The sequence below is a fragment of the Phalacrocorax carbo genome, chromosome 1 (genome assembly GCF_963921805.1).
Source record: "Phalacrocorax carbo chromosome 1, bPhaCar2.1, whole genome shotgun sequence".
Taxonomy (NCBI): Eukaryota; Metazoa; Chordata; class Aves; order Suliformes; family Phalacrocoracidae; genus Phalacrocorax; species Phalacrocorax carbo.
In genome coordinates this window covers 57,157,251-57,180,863 of record NC_087513.1, presented here as the reverse complement: position 1 = coordinate 57,180,863, position 23,613 = coordinate 57,157,251, and the positions used below count along the sequence as shown (strand labels likewise).

General features: G+C 52.9%; 1 protein-coding gene across 2 annotated transcripts; it reads right to left on the bottom strand.

Moving 5' to 3' along the window:
* Nucleotides 1-1,656: 1,656 nt before the first annotated feature.
* On the bottom strand, nucleotides 1,657-19,167 carry PDGFB (platelet derived growth factor subunit B). 2 transcript variants are annotated; one of them, XM_064454173.1, is made up of 7 exons: nucleotides 18,195-19,167; nucleotides 11,487-11,583; nucleotides 8,226-8,309; nucleotides 7,618-7,823; nucleotides 5,752-5,893; nucleotides 5,179-5,348; nucleotides 1,657-3,953 (listed from the first exon to the last, which is right to left on the bottom strand). In XM_064454173.1, the coding sequence occupies exons 1-6, from the start codon at nucleotides 18,348-18,350 to the stop codon at nucleotides 5,212-5,214; spliced, it is 822 nt and encodes a 273-aa protein (XP_064310243.1). In that variant the 5' UTR covers nucleotides 18,351-19,167; the 3' UTR covers nucleotides 1,657-3,953; nucleotides 5,179-5,211. The 2 variants fall into 2 exon arrangements, with proteins under 2 accessions (XP_064310243.1, XP_064310251.1); XM_064454181.1 differs by having other exon boundaries at nucleotides 5,183-5,348.
* Between the last annotated feature and the right edge of the window lie 4,446 nt (nucleotides 19,168-23,613).

Below are 23,613 nucleotides of genomic sequence, written 5' to 3'. Positions count from 1 at the left end.
ACTTTTTGTGTCTGAATTTGCTCCCCTGTTGGCCTGCTGCTTTTGGGTGCCATGTTCTCGCAGGAGGACCCATTGCCAAAGCTTCACTGTGCCACCTTGAAGGCTGGATGCTTTTCCTCCAGCTAAAGCTGAACCTGCCATTGAATGATATATCCTGAGGCTGGGCCTTTGGGTAAAGCAGCAGTTGAGCAATTAAACCAGGGAGAGTTGCCAAGGCTCCCCGGCTCCTCTGAGATCACCTGTAGCACCCGGCGAGCCAAGCTGGCATCCCTGCGCGGAGGAGATGCTTTCTGGCGGCATGCTGCAGCCCTCCCAGGGCTTTTTTCAGGATTTATTTCCCAAGCTTGGCTTTGTAGGGTGGATGTAAACCACCTGCTCCAGCCCCGAGAAGTGGTGCGGGCACCTGCCTTCCTGCGCCCCGCGCTGACCTGTGCTGAACACGTGCCAAGGCACCGTGAGCAAACGGCGTTGAAGCGAGTGCCCGAGCAGCTGCTGAGAGCGGACGCCAGGCGCTGCGGAGGTGTTAGCTCCAGGCGCCCGGGCCCGCGGATTCTTTCAGCACCTATTCATTTCGAGCTGTTAAAAGCAGAGGCGCACGCTTGCGGATGGGGTTGCACGCCTCCCCAAAGGCTTCTGTGGCCAAGGCGGCGTGCTGACCCCCTGGGATGCCAAGCCCTCCCTCTCACCCCTGGACCAGGCTGAAGCACCCATGCTTCTTGTGCCTTGTACCCCTCTTTGCACCCATTGCTCCCCAAATTCCCTGCTGACAGGTCTTCAAGCCCAAAGAAGTCTCACGGCAAAAATCTTTCTCCCCACAGGATTATCCTAAGGAAATCAGAGCAAGGATGTGATTATTTTCCTCACTGCTTTCCATCCTTGGGGACGAATAGAGCTCACCCCTACTCCAGCTCCCTTTGGAGGATCAGGGAAAATGTGTCATCACCCCAAAATGAACCACACTGGAGCGAGGCACACACCCAGGAGTGCCAGGCTTGTTCTTCGATGGCATCCTGGAGCACACCCAGACACTGAGCTCCCCAGGGTCACCGTTGCAGCACAAGTCCCTATTTCGGTCTGTGCTCCTCAGAGCCGAGCCACGGACTGGGGGTGCTGTGTGTGTGCCGGGGGGACCCCAAAATTGAGGCACGGAGCAGCAGCTGCCTTTGCTCCCTGTGGCCTCGTGCCCAAGTGCCAGATACATGATACCTCCCTTGCTGGGAGGAAAGGGAAACGCAATGGCCTTTCCGACTGAGGGGAGGACCGCCGTTGTCTAGACGATGTGACTAAGGAGGGAAGGGGCCGACTGTTTGTACAGCTTTGGGGAGTGTAAACACTGCCAACTGTCCCAAGCCCTTCAAAGAGGAATCCGGAGATCGGATGAAAGCGCAGGGAAATTCTGGCTGGGTGTCTGAACAGAGCAGCTAAGGAGACGGGGACCTCTTTGAGACAAAATCCCCAGCGCCTGAGTCATTTCAAACCAGCCCAAGCACTGGGCAACAGGCGGGAAGGAGGAGCGCAGCACTGCCGGCCGTGGGCAGGGCTGCGCGTGGGCTCCCAGGACTTTCCCAGATTTGGTCGCTTCTCTCTGCAAGCTCAGAATAAGTGTCCTGAAAATGAAACTGGAGGCCCTGGGAATCACACTCTACCCCACGGTGAGCTGGTTTGACATCTATATTTCATTCAGCTCACAAAAGAAAGAGAAAATGTTGCTTGAGAGGTTTGGTTTCTTTTTTTTTTTTTTTTTTTACAGCTTTAAATACAATACTGGGTATAAATTAATTTTACATTTAAAAAAAAAGCAAAAAAAATTAAAATAAAATAAAGCCTCACCATCTTTACAAACCAAAAGAAACAGATTTTGGAACAGGAAAACAAAATGTCTTAAGACTCGAGGGCTTGGGGATGGAGGGATGGAGCAACATGCCACCTTGGCAGTGGTATGAGAAGTGCTCTGGGCTTGCAGGAGGCGAAGGCTGCGTCCCTCCACAACACGTAACAGCTCCCGGGTTGCAGCTTCACCTCCTTCCCCTGGCTCCCTCTGGGGCTTTGCCCCGCAATGGGGGTGCGTGTGTGTGTGTGCGAGAGGAGAAGCGGCTGGAGGCAGGAGGGGCGGGGGTGGACTACGGTGCTAGCTCTGGGCAGGTGTTTTCGTCATGCGTAACTCTGCAGCGCTCAGCATGGCACAATCCGAGACCGGGACTCCAAGGTTACACTGGAAATTCCCATCATATGTAACATTTCTGCTAATGGTGACTGAGTATTGGGTGCGCAGAAATAGCCCTCGCCCACAGAGTCCTCCTCCCTCCTCCAGAGCAGGCAGTGGCCCAGGAGGGACTCTACAGCTGACCCTCCAGTTCTTCTCCCAGTCCTCCTCACTTAGAAGAGCTCATTTATGTCTCAGACAGCTGCTGCCAACTGCAAAGACCATCCTCATTTCTTTCTCTATACCTACACAGAGCTGACCACATCTTGGACCAACATCCAAGTTAGGCGGGCTGGGAACATCTAATGGGCAAAAATCCAGTAGGAATATGAGAGGGAAAATGTGAGGAAAATGATGGGAGATGTGGGGACATTGGCATGGAGAGAGCAGTGGAGGCATGATGCACAGGACACCCGAAGGGGTTAAAAACCTCGTGGGAATGACATGATTCTGCTTTCAGGACCCCAGAGCAGGCAAGGACAGCTCACTGAGATTAAGTCATGCTTCTAAGTTTGGCTGTTGTTGGTCTTGTTGTGGTGCCACTTCTCCTGCAAGGAAGTTGTGCTGGGGGGTTGGTGGAGAGTGAGAGAAGAGGGCAACAAGACGGAGAGAGATCAGATGATGTCTCTGCCTGTCCCGTCCTGGACCTTGCAGGCGCACTGCACTAACAGCACGCTCTTCTGCCAGCCCAATGAAACCGATGCGTGCACGTGCCGCCGAGCTTCCTGCCACCGGGGAATGAAATCCATTTAAGAACATAGATATATTTATATATGTATGTATAAATACACATACACACACACGCACGCACGCACACGTATATATATATATACACACACATATACACGCGCACACATACAGAGTGAACTTAAAAAATAATCTGAGTCCGAGCCTGGAAAGTTGAATTCTCCACCAGCATGTGCAAAGATGGCTCCCCTTGGCAGGGGCCGGGGGTGTGGAGACGATTCTGCTGCTGTCTGCTCCTTCCCCATGATCCAAACACCTTCCAGTCAGCACCAGGAGCAGGAGGGGACAGGGAGGGGGGGAATGCATTTGGCTTCTTTGTTTTGGTTTTTTTTTGTTTTGTTCTGTTCCCCGAGATGTTGAATATCTTAGTGGTTTTGGTTTTTCTTTTTTTTTTTAAAATAAAATGTACACACACACAATTAAAAATATATATCTGTCCAGGTAGGGCGATAAAAGTCCTTAGTGCATTTTCCATCATCGGTCGCCGCTGGCAATCTGAGATATGCCTGTTTTCAAAATGTAGGTCCAGTGCAAGTGTAGATCTCAGTCAGGCTCCCCAGCCTTACCCAAAACACAAGGGGAGGGGAGAGTATTCCCCTTCCACCCTCTGTCCATTTGTCTTTCTCCTCCTCTTGGAAGAAATTGGACCCACTTTCCTTTTCACATTTTCCATCCTGTCCCCTGGACAGGGAAGGCATTGTCCTGTCCTCATCGCATGCTGTGGCTGTCAGGGTTCATGGTTTTATTTGTACTTTGTTCTTTTCTCATATATATATATACACACACACACAGAGGTCATGTTTGTCCTGGTTTTGTGTGTGTAAAACTTTAAAATTATGCTCGTAAATGAAAGAAGGGAGAGGCTTTGGTGGGAGAAGGTCCATTGATGGAAAGGGAAGCACCAATTGCCGTCTGAATCAGACGTCGAGGCAGATGGACAAAGACGAGAAGTTATCACTTGAAGGACCCCATGGGGGCAATACAACAAATACATTAAATAAACCTGGAAATGAAACAAAAACAGACACAGCATTAGAATATGTAACCCTCTGCCCCTGCAACTCCCTTCTTCTCCCATTTTCTCCTCTAGAAATGTTTGTGTCAAAGTGCCAGATTAGAAGCCCAGGAGGGCTTTTGACTCCTCTATTTTTTCCCCTGGACAGCTTGAGCCAGAGCTGAGATTTGCATGGGTTTGCATCATCTCTACCCTGGGAACCTTGGATCCTCGAGGACGATCCTAGGATAATCTGAGCCCTCATAGTGCTAAGCGTGGGAATACCAATCCCAAGACACTGCCTGGTGCCCCTTGTCCCCAACTCCTGAAAGGCCACACGATGGAAGCCCATAGTCCCCCTCTCCCGAGGCAAAGGGAAGTGAATGTGAAGTGAGTGGCCCAGGCTCGTTCAAGAGGCTGCAGCAGAGCTGGAACTGCTGAGTCACAGGCCAGGGCTTTCCCTGCTAGGCTGTGCCCCCCAGGTCCATGCCCTGGCTATTCTTTCTTTTCTGCACCTTTCCCTCTCTCACGCGGAACCAGGGCTTATTCTCCTTTCCCTTGTACCAGTGAAATTCTTCTGATGACATGAGAATTACTCCTGTTTACACAAGTCAGGGAGAGAAGAATCAGACCCTGGGCTGACAAAGTCCAGATCTCTTGCCAGAGATTCCAGTTCTCCTTTCCCCTGGTATGACCTTTCTTCTGCACACAGGCTTCCCGCTAGGAGAGAGATGAACTGAAAGTGTCGGTGCTTTTCAGTCTTTCTGCCAACTCAACTAATGAAATAAAAGGAAAAGAGATCCCCAGAGCAACATTAATGCTCTGCTTTCAATGGAGAAGCAGTAGAGAAAGGAGAACAGGAGTTGCTCCACAGACTCCACAGAAGAGATTCATTACATGGAGCCCGAGGAAGTTTAGGTGTAGAGAGAAGTCAGGCTCACTCTCTGCCTGTAAGGGAGGCAGAGAAAGGGGAGGGCAGGGCCCGAGAGCAAGTATGGTTGCAGCCTGATCTTTCCACCTCTGTGAAGAGCCATAAAGCCATAAATATGATGCACGTGTTGGGTCCCAGCCTAGTCCTTCCCCCTCCTTCAACCCTGGTTTTATCACACCCAGGCCCTGCAGTAGTCCCACACTGAACGAGCAGCTGGTGCTGTAGGAAGCGTCAGAGGTGCTTGGGCAGAACTGTGTCCTGGGAGAGCATTTCTCCTGACTGGAAAAGCCAGCTTGCTGTTACCTGCCTTGTGCTCTTTCTCCCCTGCCAGCACTTCTATGCTATGAGGATTTCTTTCAGCACTTTCTTATCGTTGACGTGCTTGTACTTCTTATGTTTCCTCTTCTGCGCTGGCGGCCGGCGTACTCGCTGCCTCTGTGAGACAGCGGCTGTGGTGAACGACGGTGACAAGCCTGCCAAAACAGAGGGGAGAGTGTCTGTACAGTGAGCGGCAGCTGGGTCCTGTTGAAATATCTTTCTCCACATGCTATCAACAGAGGTCTGCAACGGGAAGGCCACAAGGCCTCCTTCTTCTGTTCTTGTGTCCCTCATCCTCTGTTCTCCACAGTCTCTGCTCTCTCCCTTTTCCCACGATGCCCTTCCCCTCACCTCTCACCTTCCCCCCCTTCATTTCCCTCAGTTCCAGCCCCTTGCTGGCAGCCAGACACCCTGGGAAAGGTCCCTTGGCTAGTATAAACCAGTGAAGGCCCATGGGATTCACTGGTGCTAAACAGATTGAAACGAGCGCAGGGCTCTTTCCTCCCTCCCCACCCTCTCTTCTCACGCCTCCCTCCACGCTAATGCCAAGATCCTTACGTCTCTGTTCACGTGGCCCTGGCCGGCTGTTCCTGGGGGGCTGACTGGACACCGCTTCACACCGACATTGCACATGGTCCTCCAAAGGCACAATGACTTTTTTGAATTTTGGCTTCCTCTGGACAAATTCAATCTTGTTCACCTATTTGGAAGAGGGAGGCAAGCAAAAGATGAAAACATCTGTAGCTCCCACTCTGTAAAAATAACCAGTGTCAGTACGCTTCGGTACTGGCTTTCTTCCTAAAGGGTCAGAAGGCAGTTTATAGTCCACGGTTCAAATTCAGGGGTGGTGTGTATGGGAGCTAATTCTTCACACACCAGCAGGGCAGACCTAAGACCAGGCAAGTTTTGATGTTTCCCCCATTCCTAACTATTGCTGCTGCTTAAGCAGGACGACTGGTTGATCACAGACAGAAACATGGAACGTGCAGAATACAGTAGCCTGTTTCTGACAGCTGTGATGGCAGAGACCTAGGGGCAACCAGAATTAATTCCCACAGGACCCTACAGGAAGGGCAAAAGGATAAAAAAACTCAGGCCCAATGCAAGCAAACACAGCTTCACCAGCTCTGCTGAGGCCTGTCTGAATTTGTCTCAAGCTCTTTAATAACTCGCAGGGCTGAAGACCTCAGCTCTGCACTTCACAGGAAAGGCGGTACTCTTGAAATTCCCTCAGACTCTCCACCAGTGCTGACTCAGAGGGAAGACTCACTGTTCCATATCCCACCACAGGGCACGAGCTTTCTAGGGTATCCTCCCACTCCGGGAGCAGCCAGGCCTGACCCCACTCAGCTTATCTAATAAGACCGCCTTCCCTGAAGTGCTCCGCAGGCTATAAATACTTGCTCTGCTGCGCATCTGGGATTGAATTCCTCTAAACCCACTGCCCCGAGCAGCATCCCTCAGCCAGCACTGAAGCAGCCAGGCTGTTTATCTTTCCTTGAAAGCCCACTCCACACGCTTCAGACCACACGCTGCTCACTAGACAAACACTTCCAGCCAAACAATAGAGAGACCTCTGTCCTCAAAGAAACCATTTCCAGGTCACTTTTTCAGGCCAGCTTTTGACCTCTCACTTGTTTTTTCCACAAAAACAACTCCTGCTCCCCCCCCCCCCCATTTTTCCCTCATTCAGCCTGGCTTTTCTGAGAAAGGAATTTCCTGATGAAAAGGGCTGTGTGAATACAAACTCTCCCAGCCAACCTCTGCCGCCTGCCTGGGGGAGTCTCTTACAGCTCAGGCAGAGGATTAGTATGGGATGAGTATTATTTTTAAACAAGCTGTCTGGGAGGAAGCTGTGAGGAGATCACTGGTAGCTGTGAGGAGGGCAGGATCAGAGCAAGAGGTTAGCCATCAGGTGTCTGCTTGCTGCTGGAGTGGGTCACGAGGTAACCGTGAGGCTGAGAAAGAGGAGAAGCTGCTCAAGTGAACGTCATGAGAAGAAGGTGCAGCAGCAGTGGGGGGATGGAGACTGACACTGCAAGCCCTCCTCTGCCTCAGAAACAGTTCCCGCGATGAAAGCATCCTGTTTCTTCTGCTCTAACACAGCAGACAAGGCCACCTCGAGCCACAGAAATAGCCATGGCATGGAGCTGCAGCTGGGGATGGCGCCTTGTAGCTCTGCTGTGGTGACAGTCCCCAGCTGCTGGACAGCACCAGCCCTCCCAGCAGCTGGCAGGGACATCACCCCACACCAGAGGCTGCAGCACTGCGTGGCTAACGCAGAAGACGTGACTGCAGAGGGAGTGCGAGGGAACAGACAGCTGTGTGAGCCCTGTACCTGACACCCACTGTGGTTTTGGTTTTGGGGGGTAGGGATGGAGGTGGGCTGTGGGAGGAGGAAGCAGTGGGAGGGGTCTCCCTTACCTGGACGTGCCGGACACGAATCTGCATGGGGCGACACTGCACGTTGCGGTTGTTGCAACACCCAGAGCAGCGCTGCACCTCCACGCAGGGCGGCCACACCACAAAGTTGGCGTTGGTGCTGTCCACCATGTTGCGGGAGATTTCAAAGACCACCACCCGCGTCTTGCACTCCGCGAGGACAGCTGGCTCTGCTGCTGCCAGAGCATCTATGGAGGGCCAAGAGAAGAAGGGGGGATGAAATGGGATTTGCAGCTGTTACCAACCCACTGCAGCCACCTTCTCTCCCACCCCTCCAGCCTCCTCCCTAGAGAGATCCAAGCCCTGTGAAGGAGGCCCCAGTAAAATGATGCTTCTTAGTGCAGCAGCCGTCTTAGGCAGGAGTTGGCACTTCTTTAGAGCAAATCAGCACCAGACTCCCTCTCCTGCTCTCCTGGGGTGTAACAGCCAGCTCTTACGTGAGGGCCAGACCCTCCTTCTCATCTGTCTACACATCCATGAGCACTATAACCTTTATCCCCACACATGTATCTCAGACATGCATCTGCACCCACCCACAGCTGCTCACGTGAGCACCCCAACAATCACAAGGTGCAACGCCCTCAACTCACCTAGGCTTCGTCGCTCTCGAGACAGGGCCACGGGGTTTTTACCAGTCTGAGTTGCATTCAGGTCCAGGCTCGAGCTATCCTCCTCTGCAAAGGGAAAGGCATAACCTAATAGTACCAGGTAGAGGCAGGAGAAGACAGCAGGCATTTGTGCTCTGCTCATCAGGCAAAGTGCAGAGACGTGGGATAAGCCATGGCCCCAGTACGTCACGCTAGGTATAAATCCACCAGCAAGGTCACAGCTGTGCTGGGGCACGGAGACTCTAGGTTTGTTCTTTGCTCAGGCTAGGCAGTTCAAAGCAACAAGCCTATCGTGAAAGAGGAGTCCCAGAGAGGTCTGGGAGAGGAAAACTCCAGCTCAAGAACGACAAGGCCTATGGCAGGGCTTTCTGGTGTCAGAGAGCAGTAGCAGAGGGACCCAGATAAGCTGGCTGAAACCAGGATATGGCAAGGAGGCTCAAAGACCAGACGGGACCAGCAGAAAATGTGGTATATAACACTGAGGTGCCTTGCTAGGATGGCCTGGGACTGGTAGAGTTGGAATGTGAGGGGGCAGGTGAAGAGGATGATGGGTGGGAGGTGGGGTGCTTACTTTCTCTCTCCCAACCCACCGCAGCTGCTCTAGGTTAGAGTCAGTTTTATGACAGAAGAACAGAAAAATAAAGTTAAAATTACTTTTCCCCTATACTACTCTAAGGCAAGCTGCAGAGTCTGGAGGCAGTTCGGTCAGCGATGGGAGAGGAAGGCAGATAGCATTCAGGCCAGCCCTGAGCAGTTCCCTCCCACCCCACTGCTTTTTCCCATAGGAAGCGCTGAATAGAGAAATGCCCATAATCCCCATGGAGTACTCCAACATGCAGCCCCTCCTGAGCTCTGGACAATGGCCGCACTCAGAGATAGCTCCCACCCAGCCACAGCTCTTTCCTTCTCTGACCTGCTTTAGCAGCTGAAGGAAGCTGAATGGACGTCAGCATCAAGGGAGCAATTTTCTTAAAGGGAATTTGGGGCCAGTGGAAGATCTCTGTTTATCAGATGTGCGGTGGAGCAGACTTCCGATACCTATCGTGTCCCATCCCTCTTCCTCAGTCCTGCCCTAGTGTAGCCCTCTTATAAGGGGGTGCAGGGGCTTTGCTCTCTGCTTAGCTCTGAAGCAATCACTGAAGGATTTAGGATGGGTGCAGAGAGGCGGTATTCACAAGGCAGGAATCATGTGCCTGAGGAATCAACATCTATACATGAGGTGGGCTGACAGACACCCTTTAAAGTGGCTGGAGAGGCATGATTGATTCTAGGACACCATTCATCTCTCCCTGAGGCAGACACCCAAAACGAGATCTGGTAGATCACGCTCTAGAAGGGCACGTAGCTCTCCAGGGAGCTACAGAGGATGTCCATATGACTGGCTTAGATGGTCATGCCTGCTTGGCGGGCAGCCACAGTTAAGGTCTACAGTAGCGCCTACGGATGGGAGAGCACTATCTCAACTCATCTGCCTCCTAGAGCTGCCTAATCCTGACTCCCTGTGCAGTCAGTGGAGGGCAGCAACTGTGACACGTACATGGGGCATTGACAGCACAGGGAATAGCCCCAGCTGCTTTGGGATTACTTTGCTAATACACTAATTCCACACTGGGCAAGCAAATGGTGATGCCCCTTGGTCACTCCTGGGAGCAGATAAGAGCCACAGGCTGCAACAAAGAGACAGCTTCACAGCAGCATTTTCTGTTTCCCTGACCAGCCTTTCCCATCTGGGACCTGAAGTGAAACCAGTGACTCCAAGTTCTGCAGCCTTCTCTCATACCCCTGGGATTTTCAAGCAAACAAGAGAAGCCCCTTTATTTCTTAATTGTGAGGGTGGTTGGTATCTGCGATAGAGATGTATCTGTTCCTTAGACACTGGGACATGACAGACTGCATGCATCTTCTCAGCCACTCCTTCCCCACCCCTCCATCCTGTGCCGCCTGGCATTTTATCAAACAAGGGTGGGGGCTGCCTTTTATAGGGAGGTTGAGTTGATGGGGGGGGGGAGGGAATAGCAACAACTGTTGACTCAAAACACATCTATTGAAAACTGGGTCCCTCCCTCCCCCAGGTTGTCCTTCTACACCCTGGGTCAGCACTGAAGACGGCTGGGGTGGGGGTACCAGCCTGGGACAATCCAGCACAGCTAATTTTGGAAGTTGCCCCATTGTGTGGCTCGTGGACAAGGAGGAGGGAACTGGTGAGGGCAGGGAGCGGCTGTGGCGGTGGTGGGGAGCCTCGTCGCCTCTTTCTAAGGCAAACAATAGCTGAACGCAGCTGGTGCCCTCCCCCTCGCTTCTCCCCCCCTGCCCCTCCAGGGCCGTTTTGAAAGGCAGCGGGAATGCTTTTGAGACTGCGCCAGTGGTTGGACTGGCATAGGAAACAAAAGCAGGAAATTCTGTTCCCCCGTAGATAGTGTCTCGGCAAGGATTACAAAGCTCCAAACAGACAAAACACGAGAGAGAAGGCAAGCTGGGGGGGCCGGGGGACGACGGGCGGGAGCAGGGTTAGAATAGAAAGGAATTTGCTCTGAAGAGACCGTTTATAAATAAATTCCTGGGCCAGCCCAGCCGCCGTGGCGCGTGCTCCAATTCCCACACGTGCCGACCCCTCCACGCTTCGCTGCTCCTGCCGCTCACTGCGGTCAGCCCTGGCCAACTGACCCTGAGGCACTGCAGCCCCCGGAGCTCTTATCTACGGGCAGGAGGCAAAGCGATGCTACCCTGACTTAGCCCCTGTCCTGCATCACACCCATGGCCATGTGCTCTTCCGCTCTCATCCTGAGAGCCTCTAGGAGCCCATGGCCTCTTGTGGATGCTAAACCTGAGGACCCACTCAGCCCCTTCCTCCTCTACCACACTATTTCCACCTCCTATTTTCTCCACCTCCTAAACTGATCCTTGACCAATTCAAGCCCTGCTGCCTGCGCACCTCCCAGGGTGAAAAGTGCTGACTTCAGTTCCTTGCACTCACCTTGCCCATCTCCTATCATTTTTGGAAGTCAGTGCCCCTTGATAGACCAGGCAGTTAGGGGGAGATCTAAAAAAGCATCTAGTTGCCTAATTCCTACAGCTTTCATGGGGGCTGGGTGTGTGAACAGCCAGGTCTTGGCTCCTGAATGGTTCCTATATTTATAGTGAGGTGTGTTGGTAGTGTACCTGCTGGAAAACATAATATCCCCTCCCCTCCCACGCCGAAAGTTAAGAAAAAATAGAGGAGTGTTTGGTGAAGAGGAGATTTACCTACGGAGTCTATCCGCAGGGCGCGCTGGAGGTCACTGATGGAGCGCACTGAGCTGCCACCCAAAATCTCATAAATGTCTTCAGGTATGGGGTCCCCCTGCCAGATGACAAAAAGAAAAGGGGAGAAACAAGCATTAGAGAGGTGACTCGCAAATACTGACTGTGTCACGGGGCTGGAGTGGGTGAAGTCGAAGGAGCACAGAGGCGGGATGACAGAACCAGTGAAACACAAAGACATGCCCTCATGAACGCACGAGCCTGAAACCTGAGCAAAAGAGAGAGAGCCCCTCTCGCTGCCTCTCACAAAGTGGTTGGGAGACTGAAAAAGCAAAAAAATGCCCAGGCTGCAAAGCAGATCCCCAAACGGTATGCAAGCAGCCAGCAAGGCTTCCTTCTCCGGTGCTGTATGACTTCTCCAGGTGGCCTCTCATTCCTACTGCCTGCAGTAAACGCGTTTTAACAGACTTCCCTTACGCTATCAGATAAAACCTTCCCAATATTTCCCTCTGTTATGAAACTCCCTCACGGGCTTTGTCAGATATCGTGTGTATGTGCGTGTGCGTGCGCGTGTGTTTTCAAACCACAGCGGCCCAATAATATACATCATTTGCATACTCTTTTAAAAAGAAAAAAAAAGGTGGGGATTGGAGAGGAAGATTGACCTTTGCAGCTGAAGCTGCCCCAGTGAAACCACAAACGCTGCAGGGAGGACACGGAAGGCTGTTCGAGGCGGTGGGCTGAGGAGCTGATCGGGATGAAGAAACACGTGAGAGTTTGGATGTCATTGCATGCCAGTGCCAAAAACCTTAAGTAAGAAGGTTTATAGATCAGATGATGGGCCAAATTCAGGGTTTGTGTGGGCAGGTGCTATGCCATCAATCTCTTGGGAATTTTGCTCTGACATCAGGCTTGAATGGGCCCCAGTGACAGCACTTAACAGGACTACAAAGGAGCGGTGTGGGAAAGCAAGCACTGATTAAAACATACTTCCGAAAGGCTAGAAAAAGAGACGGAGGAAAGTACTGGCCAAAGTGTTTGCATAGCTCCTAGCTCTCTTCATTCAGGGCTACTCATGTGGAAAAGCTGCTCTTTCAGCCGGGTGCTGGATGCTGTCTGAGCCACAGCCCTACACATGCCCCTGTAACTGAGAACTTGGCTCGTGTGCTTGTGAAACACAGGGGGTTTCGTGTGGGTTTTTATGGGCAGTTGGCAGCATGTGTGTGGTCCTGCTAGTGTACAGCTATTCCCTCCTTGCCTGCTTTCAGTGTAGAACATTTTCCTTCCACTCGGAGTGGAGGAAAACCACCAGGCAGGTTAAACGTTGGCTTTTAAACCTTGAGGGCTTTAGCCCAAACCTGCAGCCACTTTTGCATGGCTGCTTGAGCCTGGCACCCTCCCACACGCGCCTGTCCCTTGGCCGCCTGCCCATCACCTCTACTAACAGGGCAGTAGGAGCGCTCCCTCCTCAGCCCTGCTAGCCCACCCTCTAATACAATAACTTCAACTAGAAGACAGTGGCTTGAAGGCTGCTGCAGCCCAAGTCACAGGGCAGAAACCTCCAGGACAGCTGCAGAGCAGGCAACACTTGCGTCCTAAACCTCCACAACCAGATCCACCAGAGAGTTCGAGTCAGATCAAGCCTCTCTGCCCGACTCCGTCCCTGTCACTGTCACATCTCACCACAGATCTTGCTGTCCGCCTGCAGCGAAAAGCAGATTTTACATCCCCAAGCATCACTTCCTCAAGTCTCTGAGGGAGAGGGAAGCAGCATCAGTGACGAATGCACAGCGAGAGAGAGACTTGTATAATTCAGGCATCACTGAATAGCAGCAAAATGAAGATGCCTTCTGACAACTCCTGCTGCGTGAGGAAGAGTGGGACCAACAGCCCAGTGCCGGAGAGGCTCTGCAGCACTTCCCTGCCTTGCGCCACACACATTTACTGGAAAAGGGATCATTTGCAATTCCCAGTACTTGAAGCCAGAGCTCAGCACTGGGTGGTGAACTTGCAGGCTTTTTAATGTTTGCACCTGTCAGCCAAATGCATTTGTGTACGAAAGCTGCTGTGCACCGATGCCCCTGGTCCTTCCTGACACTTAATACGTGTAGGAAATGGAACTTTATTTTAAACTCCGGCACTCGCTGGAGGAGAGTGTGGGCAGGTGTTACGAGTCTCGGTGACTTTGGAGGCGAGCTGGGAGGTGTCACCTTGCTAACTGAGCAGGGGGAACAGATACAAATCAGGGATTGAAAATGCAGGCCCTCAGGAGCCGGATTGCTGGGGACTGCCTGTAGGAACAAGCTCCGCTCCCTGCTCACAGCAGCAGTTCTAGGTGCCAATTTTTTCTTGTTGCAGATACTATCAGCATGGCTACGGCGTATCACCAGCCCACATAGCTCATAATCCTGTCCTCCTCCCCAGGGTTTGTGAGGTGGCTCTGCCAGTAACAACTGCAAGCCTGTGAAGCTCCTTACTTTCCTCTAGTGCTGCAGAATCGTGTCCAAGGCTGCCCTAAGAGCAGCTATGCACACCTGAGCTGCATGACTTGTCCTTGCTGCCACTGGGGTCTGTGACTGGGAACAGCCATGCCTCTGGCCCCCCATCCAGGCCCTGTGCCTGGAGGGCTCTGAGATCGGGGCACCACACACACCCAGGCTTGGGGCACTTGGTGGGGATGGGACACAGGGAAGCAGAGGTCCATCAGCGACCTCCACCTGATCCCATGGGTTCCAAAGGTGGAGGAGCATTGCAGGAGGTGGGATCTCCAACAGACCAGCCCAAGCAGCTGGTGCTTTTCCTGCTTAGCAGCTCCTCTGGAGTTATTTGTCTAACACAGGTTAACAATCTCCTTTAACTGTGCGGCAGATGAAAGAAGACTTTTGTCTCAATGGACTCCTGGCTGGTTGTCAAGGGCCCCAAGGCCTGGCCTTGTATTCCTGCGAGGTCCTGAACTCCTAGAAGAAAGTTTGCTCTTCCCTCCCTCCCTCTGCTCCCAGTGCCTGGCACTCCCCTGAACTGCAGGGGCACCCCCCACCCTGCCAGTCCCCTGGCGGAGACATCCCCTCCCCTTCTCCTGGCTGCTGGCACTCATGGGGGGAGAGCCAGGGCACACCTGACACAAGGCAGCAGAGCACCTGGGCAGGGGCCCTGCCCACCTGGCAGCTGCTCTGCGCTGCGGCTGTGACACCAGGGCTTCTCAGCGCGTCAGCTTTGCCTCCCTCCTCCCAGATGTCAGCACTGCTGTTTGGCTGCTGCAAACCTATGCACGTGCAGCAATGCCCTGCAAACAGGACATTCCCCTGTCCCCACTCCCATACTTTCTCGAAATCAGCCTCCTGTCTAACCCCACCTCTGCAGCTTTCTGCCAACGTATGCTTTTGAGAACTGGGGATGCTGAAAGGTCCCCTTGGGATCAGCCACCGCAGAGGTGGTGCAGCGAATATGCACGGCTGTGCTCCCGTCCTCCCTCCGGCTATTCACAGGCAATGGTTTTAGTCTTGCTTGAAGGTGTGTCTCTCATGGTAGCACAGTGGATACAGAGGAGGAGGGAGCAAAGATTGTGCAACCGGCAGGGAAGGCAGACCCTCAGGGCTCAAATAAACCAGCCAAAGATATTCCCAAGGTGAGGACTCCTCCAGCCTCTTTTCTTGGGTGGTGTGACTGCACACAGAAGGACAGAAGGGTAGCAGCAGCCGTGGCCCCAGGGTAGGGAAGCACCCAGCTATCTGCTCCTCTGCCCAGGAGAGGAGGACTTTCCTGAGCACGTCCACACTGACCGTGGCAGGGGATCTTGGCAGCAGGGTCTCGAGTGATCAGCCAGGCAAAAAAAAACCCAAACAAACAACATTTTTTAATTCCCTCTGAAGCTGATGTGAGGACCCTGAGGGGAGACTCCCCACATTCCCAGGCGGAGATCAAGACCGGCAGCACCTGCCACCAGCCTGCTGAACCCGAGGCTCTCGCTCCCCTGGCACAGGGCTTCTATCCTTCCAGCACCACTCCTGGTGACGTTCGCACCCTGACATCTGCCTGCTGGAGGACTACGCGTGCCTTTCCCCGCAGCAGGCACAACCCTCCTCACACAAGCCCCTTCCATGTGGGATGGCAGCTTATGTTTTCCTCCCTTAAAAGACTGAAACTCAACGTTTGATCTAGCCCACGTTCCTAAAATACAACCAGACCTACCCACCCTCTTCCCATTTCAAGGGGGACTCCACTGCTCCACCCTGCTCCTCCACACTCCCCCCACACCTCCCCTGAGAGGGCTGGAGGCATTTCCAGCCCCAGGGCTCGTTGTGTACTGGCAGCCCTGCAAACAGCACAGGAACCCCTGTCATTCTCTCGTGCTACTGAGCATCAGCTGATGGTGAGAGGGAGGCAGCTCCTTCCACAAGCTCACCCCAGACGTGACATCCATCCCAGCTTCCACTGCTTTGTCCTTGTCACAGCCTCATGCTAGAAAGACTTGGGAAGAGCCCTGGAGCCTTGCACCAGGAAGACACAATGGGGAGCTGGGCCAAGGTTATAAGCAAGCGCCTGGCCGCACCCCATTCCTTGGGAATTCCAGAAAGCCCTGCCAGTGGGTCTTCACCCCAGCACAACCACACTGGGCTCAGCCCATCTCTGTAAATGTTGCAAGGCAACTATTACAGCCTGAGGGGCAAATGCAAATTGGTTTAGCATCCTTGCTTCCCAACTGGCAAATACCTTCTCGCTGAGGCTCCTACTCCCTCCCACTGGAAGAGCTCCAGGGCCCTCCAGCTCCAGATGGGTGTGATTGAAGAGGGAGAGGAACTCAGGAGGTTTCATCTCCTGGCTCAGGCCTCTACTGATCAGGGGGAGCTACTGTTCCCTGTGCACTTTCTCCAACAGGGCTGAGGAGGATGTGCAAGCCCTGTTAAGAGGATGACTGTGGCTCAGCAGCCTGGTCTTAGTCGTGCTGTATGCACCTGGTGCAGAGGTGCAACACACTGCCCTCAAAGTAGATGTCGGGACTGCAGGCAGAAGCATCTACCCAAGCAGGAACCTTCTTGGTTATGACCTCTTGTCATAAAGTGACGAATATCATGATTCCTCTCAAGAAACCTCCCAAGAGCCAGAATTCCCCAACTCTAACCCTGCTAGGCTTTCATAGAGCTGTGCAGTCTTTTAATGTGATTACAACACAGTCCCCAGTACAGTACAGAGTACAGTACAGCCCCCCAGGATCAGACATTTCCATCTTCACCATTCCCCAGTGCCAACCATAGCTGATGTTTCACGCAGCATGGAGGGAAGAGATCTGAGCCACCCACAGAGGAAATACCATCCTCTGCCCAAAACAAACATAACCACTGGGCAGCCCACAGCTCTAACTGCTTCCCTTTGCGGCTTGGGCAAGGGCAAAATGGGCCCATAAGGAGGTGATGCGATGCCTCACACCCAACCCCTTCCCTGCCACCCACAAGAGGGGCTGCCCAAAAATGAGGAAGGAAGAGAAAGAAATGATGCAAAGGCAGAAAAGTGTTGGTGGAAGGATATTTCCTGCCCCTGAGAGCCCCTAAGCTGCAGATCCAACCGGTGGTTTTGCCACCTTGGGTAGAGCTGAAGTGGGAACAGAGCACCATGAGTGAACATTAGGGGCTTTCTGATCCCCTCAATCTGCATGCAATCAGGTGATGAAACGTGGCAGCAGAGTTCAAAGAATCTGGGGTCCTGGGGCTCCCCTTCCTCAACCCTGTCTCAGGGTGAGGCTTTGATTTCCATTTAGGGAAACTGAAGAGGGCTGGGGTATATGTTCATCAGCCAAATCCACTACCTGGCCCCCGCCCTGTGCCTGGCTTCCTCCTGAGCAGAGCGTGCAGGAGGGCTGCAGGACAAGATGCTTGCATGACCGTGCAAGCGCAGCAGAGACACTCATCTCCTGCCTCTTCCCATGGCCCCAGCTAGACACACACCCCACTGAACAACCATGCCGCGCTGGCGTCGGCATCTGCAGCCACACCGTCCCCCTTCCTCGCCCCTTTCGAAGCCCCCCCCCAGCCCTTTCTCCATCGGTCCCTTGGCGGTCACATTGGGTTTCATGCTGCGCGTTGTTCTGGAGGTAGCAACTGGGCCTCGGTCCCTGCATGCATGCATGCATGCTGCGATGCCAAAATAACTGGAGGGGGTGAGAGGCTTGGCAGAGCCGCTGGCTGGCACCGCGCCCCGGGGTGCGAGCCGCTGGGCGAAGCTGCCGGTGGGGCGAGGGGGCTGCGGGCTCCCCGGGGCTCCCCAGCAGCACCCCTGCTCCCACATTAACCAGGGGCCGATTCAGCCCGCTCTCCCCTTCCCCACCAGCCTGCCGCCCACTCCAGCCTGCGACATACACTGGGGCGGGCTTATTTCCACGCGAATCCACCCCGGCGGGGCCCGTCCTGAGGGGAGGCTCCCCCTGCTGAGGGGGGACAGCCCCCGCCGCGGGGCGGGAAGCGGTGTCTGCCCCTCAGGGCCGGCTCTGCCCGCCATTAGCGCCCGCGCTGCTGCGGAGCCCTTTTCTGAGGGAAAAGGGCAGGAAAGCCGCCGCCCGCCCGGGGCTCCGAGCCCCCGCCGTGCGGCTCCGGCCAGCCCCGGGCTTCTCCCCGCCGCACCTGCGGGGCGAGAGGCGCTGCCGCCGCCGCCGGTCCTCCTTCCCCCCCTCCGGGCTTCCCAGCTCGGCAGCACCGCCCGCTGCCGGCGACGGAAACTCACCTCCATGCGGGCCAGGGGCAGGGAGAGGATGAACGCGAAGACCACGCCGAAATTCATCCCGACTTCAGGCCCCGCCGGCTGCGGGCACATGGACGGCGAGCCCCGGGAGGGAAGCGCTTCCCGCAGAGAGCCCCGCGGCCGCCCGGCCTCAGGCATCGAGGGCGCCGCGCATTCCCATGTCCCCGCCGAGCCGGGCTCTGCTGGGAGAGTTGCAGGAGCCCTTGGAAGAGGAGGTGGTCGTGGTGGTGAGGGGAGACAGAAGTAATCGCGGTGACTTGCCTGTCTCTGTACTATCTCAATAAGCCCGGTGGAAAAAAAATGCAGTCCCTCGAAATTAGACGCATCCAGAGCCTGCGCCCCCCTTGCCGCGAGGGATGCTTCGGCGCTGCCTTTTGCTAGGTGGTCCACATGCTATTTTTCCTCTTGATTTTCTTCCTTTTTAAAATATGTATATGTGAAAGATTTTACACGCAGGTGACGGCGACTCAATGTTCTTAGAAAAAGGTGGACAAAATAATAATTAAAAAGAAAACAAACAACTTTTCCAAAGTTTGGTACAAAATCCGAAAATAAAATCTTCTTCCTTAAGGTGTCATTTTCGTAAAATGCTCCTTTTCTTCCTTACGCCTGCTTGCTTTTTAGCGGAAAGTTGCTACTGCACGTAGAATTTCTTCCCCTTACATTAGATTCTGGCTCGGGTGCCTTCTTGTTCAAAGGGTCGGCGGTTTGCTTGGACGTGAGGTTTGCTTTGGGTTTGGAGACAGGTGAGAGCAAAATGTTTTCTCTCTGGGTTGCGTGCGTGCGTGCGCTGAGCCTTGACAAGCATCAGAGTCGAGCCGCTACTGCCTCCCGTGCTCTGTTGCAACAAGAAAGGAAAAAAAAAAAAAGGCAGAAAAGGTAAAATTGACGGGGAGGCGAGTGAGCCGATGGGTCTTTATTTTAGCCAGCGAGCTGCAAGAGAGACTAAACTGGCACTTGGGGCTGCTCCTTTTATAAAGGAGAGGAGATGGGTGGAGCATAACTTGCCATCCTCCTTTTAGCTGGGTATGAAGGCGAACAATCTAGTGAGGGAGTAGCAGTCCATTGCTGACAAAATAAAAAGTGTGTTAATTTAAATGATAAATTAATTAAAAATTACTAATGCTGTGATAACCTGTGTAATGTGGCTTTAATATCGTGTGAGGAATGGGGACAGAAATTCCTTCCTCCTTAGGAAGAGATAAAGAGAGAGGAGTTCCCGGCACAGTAGTTTGTTATTTTTTTGGCCCTGGATTCTCGCTGTTGCAGTCTGGAGCCCATTTTTCTAAGCTCCACTCGCCTTTTTCCCTGCCCTGCTACACCACTAGCTCCGGGGAGAGAGATGGCTTTAATATTTTACATCTCTTTGTGTGCAGGGAAAAAAAAAAAAAAAAAAAAAAAAAGCCAGAGAAATTTAAATGTTGCTACAAGACAATCTGGTGTTGCTCGTGGCACCGGGAGGTATTTTGCTGCATTATTATCTCCACGATGTAATAAACATCTGAAGGGAAATTAAGCAAGCAGATATTTGCTGAGGGGGGAGAGGGATGGGGAGGGAAAGGCTGCTAACAGGTGAGTTCAAGAAAGAGTCACATCCTATTGAAAAAACACCCGTACGCACGCCCTCTCATGTACGTATGAGCGATCTCCCGGTGCGGGGTTGCACACTTGCAAAGCACACTCCAGGCATGACCAGGAGGGGTTTCTGCACCATCTTTGTGCAGGCTCGTATCCACTGATACATTCCTGCACCGTCATGCACCGCAGGCACTCAGCAGGCGTTCGCTCTGAATCCCAAGCATCTTCCCTGCTTTTTCTATGCTACGCACATGCTTCTATTCGAGCCACTCGCATGCACAGCTACGTGCAAATTTTCGTCTCATTCACACATCCCTGGGTATCCATGTGTTCTCCTTCACTCTCCCCCTCTCTCTCCCTTTCTCACATACATACACCCACCAGCATACCAGTGGCCTCATCTCACAGCATCACACATGCTCGCTTAGACTATATAGGTGCCTGCGAGTGTCATGCAGCCAACCCTCTCTAAAACATGCGGTCTCACACCAGCACTCGTGTATGCACCATCCAAAGTGTCCGGGTACAAGGAGCAGCTACCAGGACTGAGCAGCAGGCAGCCCACCAAATGATCATCTGTAGTAGTAGTAGGCATCCGTCAACATGTCCCAGCTTGGCTAGCTACACCCCTGAACCTGACTTTGGTCTCATGGGTATGGATGTTGCTCAGGAAGCACAGGGACACAAGGAGGACTGGGGGTCCTCCATAGCCTTCTTAAGATACCATAGCTCCTCTGCGACTCCCACTGCAGAGACAGGTAAAGAAAACACTAAATGAAAGGTCCTACAGTAGGGCAGCGTGTCAAGATGCTCTCGCATTGCAAGGGACGACCACACTTCACCCTGACCCAGAAGAAGAAGGGGCAGATTTCCCCCCACGTGGGGATTTTGTCAGAGCCATGGCAGCTCCAAAGCCCAGGCTATCTGAGGTGAGTGAGTACAGAGATAAGAAGTGTCCTGGGTGTCCCTCAAACCAAGTCTCAAGTGTCTTGGTCCCAATTTTGGAGCTCAAGTGGGAGGAAGTGGAAATGCAATGCATACCTTTGCTCATTTCCACCGCCAGAGACCTTAACAGGACTTTACCTTTACCATGCTCCAGCCCTGTCCCACCCCAAATTCCTCAGGACGCTCTTAGAATTCCCCTCATTCTCCATCCTGGCCTGCCAGCAGCGTACCAGCCGTTTCATGTGATGACAATTTGGCTCCGACCCTCCGGCAGGGTGGAGCTACTACCCTAATGTCTACCTGGGCACTGAAACTCCTTCTGAAATCTGTAGGAGGCTCCAAAAAAAGTTTTTAAAAGGGCCTGGGTCCATCTCACCTCACTCCAGATGCCACCAGCGAAAGAAACACCATAGCTCTGGGCTCCTTGGCAGTCAGGGGGAGGAAAGCCAAGGATTTGGGATGACCAAACCAGCTTCTAGGAGTCCTTCTATCTGTGTAGAGGGAGCTGAGGGCAGCTAGGTCCCAAATGTCCATGACCCCATTACATGTTTAAAGTTCAAAAGGGGTAAATGGAGGCTCAGGTGCCCTTGGAGGATCTCTGCCCTTGAATAACCTGGTGTGGCTCCACCATCATCACACCACCTTGTTCAAGCTGTGTAGAGGGTCCCCCACGCCGTAGTGGCTGCCTGGTCACGGCAGAACAGCCTGCGCGTGGGAGGGTTGATTAAACTCCTCAGCAGGGAGAGATATCACTGCTGGAGAAGAGGACTCAGCAGTAAGCTAGCAGGGACTGCTGCAAATTTCTTGCTCAGTAGCAACAAGAGCTGCTGCAGGGCCTGGTTTTGGGGCGCTATGTGTCCTATGCTCTTTTTTTAAAAAAAATATCCGGCTACATTACATGCAAGCTGGGATAGAAATAGAGTTATTTATTTTCATGTGGATGATGCTGGGCAGTTTTTAGAAGCTCGACATCAGTAACAAAAAGCTAATCCCTGTTGAACCTCCAGACGGCAAGGAAGAGGATGTTTGGAATTTGACTAATCATCTACCTATGACCCGGCCTGGAAATAGAGCAAAATGATATTCAAGCTGCTCAGGCTTCACTCGATTTTCCTTAATCTTTCTGCTCTTAAGACAGGGACAGATTTTTCCCTAGTGAGGTCTTTAGACTCACTAAATGCTGGGCCAGTCACATTGGCATTGAGTTCAACAGGGGCACTTGCACTTGAAACTGTTGTGCCTTTAGCCAGGCGGGTGCTCCTTTGATTGTCTTGCTTTTGTGAAATTAGCTTGTCATTTATCCCACGAATCCCTAAATCTAATGGGGACGATTCTGTCTTCCCCTCATGTGGCCTGTGGGGTGGGTGTCGTGGCCTGCAGGGCTATCAGTGTCCCAGATGTCATAGGACAAGAGTTTGAAACCACCATTGTATATGGTGGGAAGGTATTTTGAGATTACATGAAGCTGCTGGATTATGAAAATGTCCTGTTAGAGCATTCTGACTTGACAAGGTCCAGTCACAACTCTGCTAGCTGGCAATGGCCCCTCAGACAAACCGCAACAAAAACAGAGATTTCATAAGAGCCTGTAGCAGGGTTTCTTATTAAAACATTTTCACCACCACTACAGCTTTCTAACCTGTGAACAGCTGAACTCATCTCCTCGGTTATTTTCTTATCACTAGGGAGGAAGGCAACACGTGTCCAAGGACAACAGGCAATTCCTTGCTGCAGGGATGCTCTCCCCTCATCTCATGTCGGTGGAAAAAATGATCTATTAGCCACCATCCACAAAGGCACAATGTAAGGGGTGATATCCTTTTTTTTACTTTTTTTTTTTTAAGAGAGGGGAGAAAATTGTGAAACAGCAGGAAGAAAAACAGGGCTTACAATGGAAAGCAAGACTTAGTTTGAACAGCTGATATGTCTCAGCCTCTCCATGATGAGTCCTATTTTGAAAAACAATCAATGGAAAGAAATTAGGAGGTGTTGACAGGCAACGTGTAGTCAGCCCGCCCACTCAAGGTATCTAACTTAGGTGTTGCTCCTGCTCCGGTCTCTAAGTTCAGGAGAAGGATGAGCAATCTCTACGCCCACTCCACAGGGCTGCTGCAGCCGTCAATGGAGGGGAGCAGCCGTGACACTGAAATGAAGCACCTAGAGTAAGTTTTATGCCTAGTTTACACCAGGAGGCCCATTCTGTGGGCACATTGGTTTCACACCATATCGCCCGGTTGTATGAGGTTTATCCCAACCCAATCAGAAGAGAGTCGTCGTACGTAGCTTATGTCGCTGCTTACACTATTTGCCCCAGAGGCTGCTGCCGTGGAAGCTGCCCTGACTTCCTAATGACTGAGTTTGGCCTAACAGAGGAAGAAAGGAGGAAAGGAGAAGAGAGACCAAAGGAAGGAGACAGAGACAGGCAGGGAGCCTGGTGTTTATATTTGGTGCTGGAGAAAGGCAGAGCCTCGGGGTGCAGAGGGCTTGCATAATTTGCCTTTTTGTCCCTGGTGCTGGCAGGGAAAATGCTTTCCAAGGATGAGCAAAGCCCTCACAAGGCAACTGGGTCCAGGGGAAAGGGAATGTGTCACCTGGAGAGCAAGCAAGCAAGGTGGGATCTGCCAGGCTTCCTCCGGGAACCCCCCCTCTGCCTGTCTCTCCCTGGCAGAGGGACTCCCCTAGCCCCTCACCACCTCCTTCATCTCACCCATTCCTGGCAGAAATCTGGCAGAGAGGAGAGGATGGGGAAGGGGGACAAGCACACAGAAGCATGCAGAGGGCAGACAACAGCCCCTGACAATGGCAGAGAGGGAGAGGACTTGTGCCAGCCACAGCTTGCTGCCCTGCGCTTCGGGGTGGAGGAGAAGGCAAAGACATT